The 12679-nt window shown below is 45.4% G+C and overlaps 1 protein-coding gene across 2 annotated transcripts in view; it reads left to right on the forward strand.

The window, feature by feature from the left end:
- Positions 1-12679, forward strand: part of LOC121586562 (septin-7) — a 41329-nt gene that overhangs the window by 16383 nt on the left and 12267 nt on the right. For both annotated transcript variants that reach the window (XM_041903340.1, XM_041903341.1), the window contains exon 4: positions 5060-5166. In XM_041903340.1, coding sequence (XP_041759274.1) covers positions 5060-5166 — 107 coding nt within the window. The remainder of the gene's footprint in view (positions 1-5059; positions 5167-12679) is intronic.

Genomic DNA, 12679 nt, shown 5'->3' on the forward strand with positions numbered 1-12679 from the left:
TGTGCAAGGTGGGATAGCTATAACGTTAGGATTCAGATTTCTTTGTGCATTACCAGATATAAAACAAAACTGAAGAAATACTTTGAAAACAACTATAAATTACAGCTCGCACTTGTGCCCATACTTTTTTATTAAATGCTCACACTGTAGAGCCCGGAGAGTTACCACACGCCAACGTGGCTGGTGAGTTTGACATCCTTACCCGCCAGTGTCAATCTACCCACGTTTGGCGGGTGTTTTTAATTTTAGGACCTGTTTGTACTTTGGCTACCAAACTTCGACAGCCAAAATGAACAAAAACCTCTAAACTTTGTCTTAATATATGCTTGAACTGTTTTGACTGGAAAGCAAGCATGCAAAAAGCTTAAGCCTCTCTCTTGGTTAGAACTGATTGTCGGCAGCCAAGTTAGTGAAAGTGGGCTGCAACAGTGGGACGTTTGCGTCCATCGGTAAAAATAAATATTTGCCAATGATTTACCACGTTTGCCCAGGATTGAACTTGATCTTGGCTAGAATGGCTACTGCAGCCAGCCATAGTTCAGCTCATTGTACAGTCGTGGTCAAAGGTTTTGAGAATGACACATATACATTTTCATAGTCTGCTGCCTCAGTTTTTATTATGGCAATTTACATATACTCCAGAATGTTATGAAGAGTGATCAGATGAATTGCAATTAATTGCGAAGGCCCTCTTTGCCATGAAAATGAACTTAATCCCCCCAAAAAACATTTCCACTGCGTTTCAGCCCTGCCACAAAAGGACCAGCTGACATCGTGTCAGTGATTCTCTCGTTAACACAGGTGAGAGTGTTGACGAGGACAAGGCTGGAGATCACTCTGTCATGCTGATTGAGTTAGAATAACAGACTGGAAGCTTTAAAAGGAGGGTGGTGCTTGAAATCATTGTTCTTCCTCTGTTAACCATGGTTACATTTACATTTTAGTCATTTAGCAGACGCTCTTATCCAGAGCGACTTACAGTTAAGTGAGTGCATACATCATTTTTTTATTTTTCATACTGGCCTCCCGTGGGAATCGAACCCACAACCCTGGCGTTGCAAACGCCGTGCTCTACCAACTGAGCTAAATCCCTGCCGGCCATTCCCTCCCCTACCCTGGACGACGCTGGGCCACTTGTGCGCCGCCCCATGGGTCTCCCGGTCGCGGCCGGCTACGACAGAGCCTGGATTCGAACCAGGATCTCTAGTGGCACAGCTAGCACTGCGATGCAGTGCCTTAGACCACTGCAAGGAAACGCGTGCCGTCGTCATTGTTTTGCGCAAAAAGGGCTTCACAGGCAAGGATATTGCTGCTAGTAACATTGCACCTAAATCAACCATTTATCGGATCATCAAGAACTTCAAGGAGAGAGGTTCAATTGTTGTGAAGAAGGCTTCAGGGTGCCCAAGACAGTCCAGCATGCGCCAGGACCGTCTCCCTAAAGTTCATTCAGCTGCGGGATCGGGGCACCACCAGTGCAGAGCTTGCTCAGGAATGGCAGCAGGCAGGTGTGAGTGAATCTGCAAGCACCGTGAGGCGAAGAGTTTTGGAGGATGGCCTGGTGTCAAGAAGGGCAGCGAGGAAGCCACTTCTCTCCAGGAAAAACATCAGGGACAGACTGATATTCTGCAAAAGGTACAGGGATTGGACTGCTGAGGACTGGGGTAAAGTAATTTTCTCTGAATCCCCTTTCCGATTGTTTGGGGCATCTGGAAAAAAGCTTGTCCGGAGAAGACAAGGTGAGCGCTACCATCAGTCCTGTGTCATGCCAACAGTAAAGCATCCTGAGACCATTCATGTGTGGGGTTCCTTCTCAGCCAAGGGAGTGTGATCACTCACAATTTTGCCTAACAACACAGCCATGAATAAAGAATGGTACCAACACATCCTCCGAGAGCAACTTCTCCCAACCATCCAAGAACATTTTGGTGACGAACAATGCCTTTTCCAGCATGATGGAGCACCTTGCAATAAGGCAAAAGTGATAACTAAGTGGCTCGGGGAACAAAACATCGATATTTTGGGTCCATGGCTAGGAAACTCCCCAGACCTTAATCCCATTGAGAACTTGTGGTCAATCCTCAAGAGGCGGGTGGACAAACAAAAACCCACAAATTCTGACAAACTCCAAGCATTGATTATGCAAGAATGGGCTGCCATCAGTCAGGATGTGGCCCAGAAGTTAATTGACAGCATGCCACGGCGGATTGCAGAGGTCTTGAAAAAGAAGGGTCAACACTGCAAATATTGACTCTTTGCATAAACTTAATGTAATTGTCAATAAAAGCCTTTGACACTTATGGAATGCTTGTAATTATACTTCAGTATACCATAGTAACATCTGACAAAAATATCTAAACACCGAAGCAGCAAACTTTCTAAAGACCAATACTTGTCATTCTCAAAAATGTTGACCACGACTGTACACATACACCATCTTCTCTCAAACCAGCCTCAAACACTTTTTAATGTGTTTCGGTATTTATCTTCTCTGGAAACTATGTCCCCCACATCAACAAGTAGGATTTCAGGGTTTTGACTCACTCTCTAAAGGAAAGTGATGTGTTTGCCAGAAGATATTTAAAGATTTGTCACGTGGTAGCCAGACTTGTAATGTTTTTATAGTAATTTTATGTGTGTGCCCTATTTGAAGGGGAAATACCCCTTTTCAACACACCACACACACTATCATCCGAGACGCACTTTACCTGCACGTTAAATACAGTGAAAGCAGAATGATAACCTCAGCCAGTTTCTGCTGTCCCCCTCCTAAAAGAACAGAACCACTTAATTTCACCAGTCGGTGTACCATTTCCTGTAGTAGAAGGCAGCACCGTCAAATGAACTAACATTAAACTGTCTCCCCTCCAATCCAAACTTTTTCCTGCTTCCCCCTTCTAGCCCCAGCCAGCCCCTCATCTCCTTGCATGCAGAGCAGGGTGAAGATCCTCTGAATACGCCCCCATGGTTTACACAGCTGCTGGAAATTTCCTTTAAAGGAAGTGTGCTGCTGGCTGGGCTGGTCACTGACCGAGGAGGGCCACTGGCGGGGACGGGCCAGGCAGGGCTACACCGAGAGGGGTCATGCTCTGGTCTGGTGGCACTTATGAATACTACTTTCTAGGTCCAGGACAGGTCGCATAAACCAGCTTAGCATCTGTTTCTAGCTGTATGACACTGAGACTGACCCTTCACTACTACTGTGAATGGAAGTCTGGTCTGATGTCGGATCTGTCACATCGTTATGAACACTGCGTTGCCTCAAGGCTAAATCTATTCTGTAGCCCTCTGGTAGATATTCAATTGACTGGTTTTCAAATGATTACACATTTTTGAGTCAGAGGTTAGGCTACAAAAGGCCCCCATATATTCCCAGTAGCATGCATGCTAACTGCTCTCCAGTTTTCCCTGTAATCCAGACCAGTGCTGATGATCCCAGTGTAGGGAGATCCCTACCCTGGGGTCAGGCCCCAGCTATAGGCCAGTATAGGGAGATTCTCATTTCCATGACATAAGGATTTAAGAGGCCTTGCTCTCTCCTCTCTGGTAACAAATTCTGCAACTCCAACTCTGAATAGCCTACATCAGCTCTTATATCCCTCCATCCCTCCCTCACCCTTTTTCCCCCCATCCTTTCTTCATCTCTCCCTCCCTCCTGCTCTCCTCTGCAAAGAAGCAAACCCAGCTCTGTAGTCTGACTAGCCAACTTGCTCGCTGGTATCCCGCCATCCATCCCTGTCATTCCCTTCCTTCCCTCTATCCCTCACTCAATACTCTCAAAACGAGAGATGTTTAGTGTTCTGGCTCTTTTTTTAACTGTGACCAGAGAGTTAAGTTTCCTCTCTGCCCATCATTGCTGCTGGATCTGAATCTCTATCTGAACCAGTTTATAGACATTGAGCGCTGAATCCCATCTCACTGTATCCGCTTGAGCCTGCCATTCTGTCAGCTTATAGTTTCCCTAATGCAAGCTGATTTTTGTTTGAGACCAGCGTATTTCAGTTTGCTGTTTTCACAAGACCAACAACCCGTCCCTTCTCCACCCAGCTCTCAGTGAGAGAAGTAGGCCCTAAATCCTGACTTCCGTCCTGAAGAAATATCCACATGGATGATCATATCCACATCATTCCTCATAACAGCCCGACCGCTAAAACATTACCATTGTTATTGTGAGGTCAGTGTGGCTCTAGCCCTGGCGGAAAACATTTACCATGTGAAAGTGTGTTGAGAGAACCTCTTTCTAAAAGGATTGAGGGAGAAAGAGTGCTCTCCTTTGTGTGGTGTTTCCATCTCTCGCTCTCTCTCTCGCTCTCTCTGCACACAAAGCGTTTAGTAGCTGGTTAATTGGCAGTAGTGAGTGGTCGATCGATGCTGGGACTAACCACTCTTCTAAAGGTCAGGTCGGTGCACCTACGCACACACGCAGCAGTGTGCCGCGGTCCTCTGTGCCAGCCCAGCGTGTCTCTAGCCCCGCCCCCTTCCACCACACTGATCCCTTTGTTCAGCCCCTCTCATTGGCCCCCCGTCCCCACGCCAACCGTTGCTATGTATACTGTTGATGGTGTTGGGTTACCCAGATTTATGGATTGTTCTCTGAAAATCTGAATCTGTCCACGAGAGCTTGAGCCGTTATTTTATCCAAGACAAATTTCCTAAATTAGTTTGTGGTGAGACAGTCACTGTAAAGGTATGATGACTATGCCAGCCTTAGGCTTTCCTCATCATAATAGTCCCTGATTAGATTCCTGAAATGCAGACAGGAAAATAATTTGACTAGGAGGAAATATATTCAGCCCTCCTCGCCTGTCTCTCCTTCTCATGTTAAATCTTGACACTTCACTTGAGGCAGCTCAAATGGATTGATTTCCTGTTGGAGAAAGTTTGAATGTGAAACATTTTAAAGAATTCTAAACATTGTGCAGGGTTTAGGAATCTACATCTGGAGATTTGTCGTGTTGCGACTGTCTAGCGTGAAAACAAGGATTAGAAAAACAAGTACAGTGTGAAATACACCTCTTGAAATTAATCTCCCTCTTTCTCGCTCCCCCTCTTTCTCTAGGTGAATCTGGTTTGGGGAAGTCTACACTGATCAACTCCCTCTTCCTGACAGACTTGTATTCTCCTGAATACCCTGGTCCCGCCCACAGAATCAAGAAGACAGTACAGGTAAACACTAGGATACCCTATTGATTTATTTGTGGTTTATTTGAATGGGAACAGATAAACACAATGAATAAACAATCATCTGATGTGCTTATGTGTTGCACCATAGCTTGAGCTAATTTTCAACACCCTACTTCCGTTTCTCTCTTGGAATACGCTATCATACTTCTGTCCCTTTGTAAGCTTAAACAAATGAGTAGGCTCACCCCCCCCTTCCCCTCCCTCCTCTTAACAGGACATTACTGAGATAAATATTTCAGTTCACTCGCAACGTTAAAAACGCTGTTTCCTGTTGCTTTAGGTGCAGGGTGATAGCTAGGTAATCTGTCTCTGTCCTGTCTGACTACCCATAAGTCCCTCTGTTGGCCACAGAACTTCCCTCTAGTCTGGTATATTATCTGATGTTGAGGCACCCTGCCAAGTCAGCATTTTTTTATAATGCTGGAGTCTAAAGGAATTCATACCATTAGGTCTAACCCAGAGGTTTGGCCATAATCTGACGCAGAGCTGGGTCATGTTCAGGCGTGACATAGTAAATCCTTGTTTTGGACCGTTTTCTTCTATTTGAACGCTCTTTTTCTTTTTCCGTTGTAAAACATTTCGCTACGGTGTGCCCTAATTAACACGACCATGTAATATCTGTTTCTCTGGGCTCTCCTTGAATGTAACCTTGACATTGGCCTGGTTAACTGCTGGTGCCCCAGGCTGTGGTAACACCAGTGTGCCCCAGCCAGCTCCCACCCAGCCCTTTGTGTTGTTTTGGGTCATTGATGTCACAGGCCCTCCCTCCACTACATACCAGCTCTCTGACATGCTGCTGGTGAGGCTTCAGGCTAGGCCACTCTTAAGAGTCGATACCCTAACAGGGTGTAACAGGTTACCCTGTTACCACCGCTGCCCTGTCTGTCTGTGAATAGCAAGAGACCTGCAACCAGTTTATCTACTTGGACTAGGAGGAATGTCTTTGACTGCAAAGAGAGAGGCCTGCTGAAACCATACAGAATATCAGGTGCGGGCGACTGACTCATCGACTGGGAAAAGGAACGGTGTGCTAAACAAATAGCAACAGGGAGTTTTTGGCTGGAGAGAGAACTAGTACATAATTATAACTGGAGTCATGCTCCTCTCCTCCTCTCTGTGGGTGTACTAGTACTGACTACTGAGCCAGCAGTTCATTCTTAGGTCAGGGGAAATGCGCTAACTGGGCCCCGCTTGATGGCCGCTGCTGTTAAACTGTAGCCAGAGGCGCGCGCACAGCTGTAAAGGTGCAGAGCCAGAGGGTCACATACTAGGGAGGAAATATTAGTCCAGGCTGATGATGAATGAGCCCCAGTCAATCTGGGAAATCAGTTGACAACCAAGGGGTTAACAACCAGACCACCACGCTACCCTGTGATTTATGACACACAAACACACTCGCAATGTAATTTTCATTAAGAGAAGCAGTGGAATGGTTGAGAGATATTATAACAGTAAATCTGGTATTAGGGGTTTTCTTACACTTGTGCTGTACGGCCCAAACCAGTGTTTTGCTATTGGTGTGGTGGTAGTGGTATTGACAGCTGACACTGATTTCCAAGAGGAAGTTGTGCTGTACATGTAGGCTGGAGTGTCACATTGATTTGTGGAAATTAAAAGAGGGACTAAAGCAGGGGTGGGCAACCTACGGCCTGGGGGCCGGATCTGCCCCGCGAGCCCATTCAATCTGGCCCACGGGAGGTTAAATATATTATATATAAGTAGGGAATCGTGTGTGTTGGGCTTCTGAGTGCCTTCAGAATGGGTGGGTAATGGTGAGCATAGGCGTCTGTCTGTGTGAGCATAGGTGACTGTGTGCATGCATTTGGGTGTTTCTTTGTCTGTGCATTGGAGTGTGTGAGCGATTGAGAGGCATGTGAGCATATATGAGTTTGTTTGTCTGTGTGTGTATACTGTATGTGGGCCAAGTGTGTGAGAACGCTGTCAGCAGTGATGGACTGGCTCCCTGGCCCGTGGCGGCAGCAGCAGCATAGCAGAGAGAGACTGAGCCTGCCAAGACCTCATTCATGTCTTGGAACATCTCTGCATCACATTATTTATGCCACATGCACCACAGTATTTATGACCTAGTTCAGCTCAATAAGTGTTAATGTAAGCACTGGAGAGACTACAGCTGGCTGAGTAACTAACTAACCACACTGTAACTCCCTCTAACGGCCCTGTTAGATGGGGGGGCCTCCTCAACCACGTTGAGAAATACTTTTCTTCTCATGTCCAGTTTTATCACTGACACTCATGTTTCTGAATATGGAATATTCAAACATCTGTGAAACAAGTGTCTGTAAAACTTCACACAGTTGTTTTGCAACATGTCTACACTGCAGACACCTATTTGTAAATGGCTGTTTTGCTGAGAGAGCTGCCTGTGTTATCCGTTTGCTGATCTCTGAGGCCAGGTTTAAAAGAGCCAAATGTCAAGTTAAGAGTATTCCCCAAAATGTCCCATCCTGTTGGTTTATTCTGTTTGGCTTGCAGCTGCCCCTGGCCCCACACACTGGCTGAAGAGCTCTGTCTGTTGTTGGATCTCATTTAATGTGTCAAGTATGGCCTTCAGGCCAATTCCTGGTGTTGAAAGCCATAAACAACCTGCAGTTCATATGTGTGCCAAAGGATTGGCCATGCACACACAGCGCAGGGGGGCGCTCCAAACAGACTGTTTCCTGTGATGATTGAATGGGTGATAAAACATGGGTCTCTTTTGTCAGAGCTGGGCTGCATGCCTCTGAGAGAGAGAGAGACACACACACACATAGTTACTCGTATTATGACGCCACACCTCTATCCAATGACAGATCACTATTAATCCCATATTCTACCTGGCTTGAAAGTTTCTCAATAGGAGAATGATTTGTCATTGGATAACAGTTTGATGTCTTGTACAGGCCAGAGTGGAGTAGCCTGGGTGCCAATCTCTGTCATGCCAACAATTCCATAAGGAGTTGGCAAGCGAGCAGAAACAGACTGGCACCCAGGCTAAGGTAGGTGAGGATGCATGTTTTAATAGTGCCGAAATGATGTCATTGGGCTCGTTCTGGCGTGCCTGTGGAGGGCGTGCCAGGTTTCAGGGCCTGCCAGGATAAGGTACTCCTACCAGTCTATTGCTTCCCAGCTGTGGAATCCTCAGTCTGCTGGTGTTTTAGTATTTGTAGGATTTGATTAGGATCCCCATTAGCTGCTGCTAACGCAGCCGTTACTCTCCCTGGGGTCCACACAAAACATAACATGACATATAATACAGAACATTATAGACAATAACTCAAGGACAGAGCTACATGGATTTAAAATAATAATTCACACTTTCATACCCTTAAGTCTTAACAGTCCAATGCTTAATAACATTACACATACGCCAGCGCATACATAATATTTTGTTAATCGTAATATGTTAGAGATACCACCCAGTGGGTCTCTTGTGGTGAAATGGTAACCTTGGTGTTGTTGTTCATTAAAATAAGTAACATAGTCACACAGCATTGGAGCCGTTCACCCAGTGAATGGAGTCCCATACATATGTTGCCTCAGCAACCGTGACAGCCTTGACTTTTCGTTATATTTTAGTCACCTCCAGATATAGTGGGTTGGAGTGAAGTTGAAGTTAACTTAGTGTAGCTGAACAGAGTCAGAGCCATTCATTAAATGAAAAGGGTCCTATACATAAAATACTGGACTTTCGTTATATGTTATAGTCACCACCAACTGTGAAGTGTAACTTGGTGGAGCTGCATAAAAACAGTCACACCGGGGCGGAGCCATTCATAAAAGGAACTGGGTACATCAGTTTCCTCCAGCTAAAGCCTACTCTAGCTAACGTTGTGTGAAGAAAAAGACAGAGACCTAAATCTAATATCTCTCTCTTCCCATCTCTCCACTGTTTCTCTTACAGCCTGTTTAAGTTCAGTGGCATGGGCACATGTTATCTTTAACTCAAACACCAGATGTTCTCGGGAGAGAGCGGAGTGGATTTTCTTTTTTGGTCAGTAAGGAGAGGCATTGTGTTGTGAGGTGCTGTTTTTAATAAAAAAAAGTGTGTGCTGTTTGCTTGAGTGATTTGAGATGGCAGGACGTTCCAGGCAGTCATGGCTCTATATAATATTGTGTGTTGCCTTGACCTCGTTTTGGATTTTGGGACTGTGAAGACACTTCTTGATGCATGTCTCTGATGTTAGGAATGTCTGTCAGAGCTGTATGTTAGCTGATTGAATAGACAGTTTGGAATTTTTAACACATTAATATTTCTTACAAAACAAGAAGTGAGGCAGTCAACCTCTTCTCTACTCCTGGGTTGACTTCCCAGGTTGTTTGGGTCTTTGTTTGTTCAGCACTAGCAGTAAAAGTCCTTACTAAGGGTTCTGGATCTGAAGGTTGAGGGAGGAAGAGGGGTAGAGAAGGAGCCTGACAAGGAGAGAGGGGGAAAGAAGGGAGCAGGAGTATCTGATCTACTACCACTGAATGCTATTATACCAGTTGAAGAAGAGGAAGTAGTCATAGTAGTAACAGGAAGTAGTACTGATCAATGGTTAGCCATCTAGTTTGACCTGCTTCCTCTCCTGGGCCCTCGGCATCAGGTTAGGTGTGCAGCAGGAGTGCTATCTAGTTTTCAGACTTCATAGAAACATCCCTCCATGAAGGTTTAACCACATTGTATTGTACCTCCCTTTTGAAGTTGCAGGAAAGTGATCCCGTTTCTGTGAATCACAGCCAATAGAAACATGGCCTCTGCCTCGTCCCCCTCAGCCTGGGTGTGTGTGGTATTCCATGCATTTTAAGGGGCTTCTCTTGACTTGTTTCATCTCATGTGTGATTCCTCTCAACACTACAGTCTAAATCTCCACTAAGCCCAGCACCCGCCAATTTGTTTACCTGCGCATTACACACCCTTAAGCACTTATTAAAGTTTAAACGAGATTAGTGTGTGTGAGTGCATTTGCTCTGCTTCTTTTGGCTTCAATAGTAAACATTATTCCAGAGGTTTCCTGATAAACTTGTCTGGGTCAGGATCCCAGAAGGGAAGAGTAGCTAGTGGGAACTCTACGCTTGTTTATCCTAGAGGAATAGGGGAAGAATGAAGAAAGCATTCCTTTTTAATGTTTCCTCTCCTCCCTCTCGCCAGGAACCACAAACTGAGATTTCACATAATTGTGGTGTCTTTTGTTTCCCAGTCGAGCCAGAGTGATGTGATGAAACCCTATGGAATGCATTGGTTGGGTAATGAACAACAGACCCTCCATGATCCATCCAGATCTGTTCAGAGGCCTGAAGACCTTGGGGTGATGAGGGCTATGCTATATTGTTTGTGTTATTGAAGGGACGGGGCTAGCCTGGTCCCAGATGTGTTTGTGCTGTTCAGCCGACTTTAGTGCTCATTGCCACCGACCGACCATAGGAGTTGGCTGAACAAATCTGGACCAGGCTAGGGCAGGCGTATGTGTAGGTAGTTAAGAGCAGATGGAGAGGGGCGACGAGGCTGGCGCTTAGCGTGCTAATGTCTGTCTGCCAGCCTAATATCCTCATGTGACACAGCTGAGCCAACCAACTGTAGGGGAGAGGAGAGGAGTGTGGCGAAGCGGTCAGTGTTAGGGTTCCTCTTCCCTGTCTGTCTGTGAGCTCATTGTGGTCAGCCACTTAGAGGCATGACTGTGGCATGACTCACTCTGTTGAGGAGAGAGGGAGGAACCGAGAGGGAGCAAGAGAGAGGAGAGCGAGCAGGGGGGGATAAGAGGGGGGGTAGGGAGAGCGAGAAGGAAGAGAGAGGAGGGAGGGATTAAACTTCTGTTTGCAGATTCTTTCCTAGATGTTTACTCAAAACTGATCCTTCTCCTCTTACCATTACACTGTTTAGTACCATCTCTAACTCATTCCAGACAGGGAGGGGTCCATGTCGTTGTTTTTATCAATTCAGCATCTCACACTAGCATCTGCCATTCATGACACTGTAAAGGGCGCAGTCAGTTGAACAGCATGAATGTAGTCCCGTGTAGCTCAGTTGGTAGAGCATGGCATTTGCAACGCCAGGGTTGTGGGTTCGATTCCCACGGGGGGCCAGTATGGGGAAAAAAAATATGTATGCACTCACTAACTGTAAGTCTGCTAAATGACTAAAATGTAAATGAAACCAGTTTTTTTTTTAATGCCACTGTCAATCATCTATGCTATGATGGAGCCTGAGAATATATCTGTAACCAGTTTAGTTTTAGTTACAACAAGACTAGATGAGAGGTAGGGAGCGAGGGGAGGAGAGGGCAAAAGAGAGTGGGGAAGGAGAGAGGAAATCCTACTGGTGCTTAGAGGATCTGGTTGAGGTCTATGAATCTCCACCACCACCAGTAGCCAGCAGCAGCTGGGGTTAGCGGTCAGGAAAGGAGACTGGAGGATATCAATGTGCAGTCTGGATTCCTGTGACGGAAGGTCACGGAGGTCAGGGGCAGCACCACACACACTTTGAGCTGGAATGAACAGCCGCGTTCTAGTAGGGTTTAATGGATGAGGAGGTCAACGTTTCACACGCCGTAAAGAATCCTCCGGCCCACCAGCTCCAGGTGTCAGTGTCTGGCTAGGGTGGGGGGACAGACTTGTCGTCACGCTGCCCTATAAAAAGGCACCCACTAAAACACACTAGTTGTTTTCTCTTTTATTACCTCATTCTCCTTTATCGATGGTCAAAATTTGTGTGAATCATCTATGGAACCAAATACCTGCCAAAAGATTGAACGTACGTATCGTTAGCATCAAAAGGAAATCCATATGTAAATTGTTAGGATCGTAAGAAAAGCCACGCGTGAAACATTAAATGTAAATGTTAAAATAGATCTGTAAACGTACAAGCCCTATGTTACGACAATTCTTACTTTACGTCTCCCTTTATTCGGTTACAGATATTTTTTATTCGTAAAACTTTTGTTAGTAATGTGGCATCTGCAAAGGACATGAACCGAACGTAGCTAGTCGAAGTTAGCTAGTCAATGAAGCAACTCTAGCCAAGATGTTAGTCGCTTACAGCTTCCGGTTTCATTTCCAAAATAAAAGTCTAGAACTTGTTTTAGAACTGCATTCAATAAAGACGTTATACTAGTAGATGACGTAGTATAGGCTTGGGCCTTCAGCAAATGACTTGTGTGAGAATGATAGACACAGAAGAGCCTTGTCTAGAATAACCGCCTGAGCTGCAGAATAGAAAGTAAATATGATTTTTAGGCCTATTCCACTATCTAAATATGCCATGCTGTTGTGGGTTATTTAATGGCCATATAATTGCATTATTTATTTTTATAGCTGCGTGGGGCTACTGTGGTGATCATGTAACCTAATGAATCACACCTTTTCCAGTATTTGGGAGCACAGACTGTAGGCCTTATATTATATTTGCGAATTCCACTCGGTATGTAGGCTTGTTATAGCCACTTGCGTTGCACAACCCTATCACGCAGAGGCTAAATCCATATCAATAAATGAGACAAAACAAAATATTGATTTAAGTCTT

Source organism: Coregonus clupeaformis, chromosome 17, assembly GCF_020615455.1.
Source record: "Coregonus clupeaformis isolate EN_2021a chromosome 17, ASM2061545v1, whole genome shotgun sequence".
Lineage (NCBI taxonomy): Eukaryota > Metazoa > Chordata > Actinopteri > Salmoniformes > Salmonidae > Coregonus > Coregonus clupeaformis.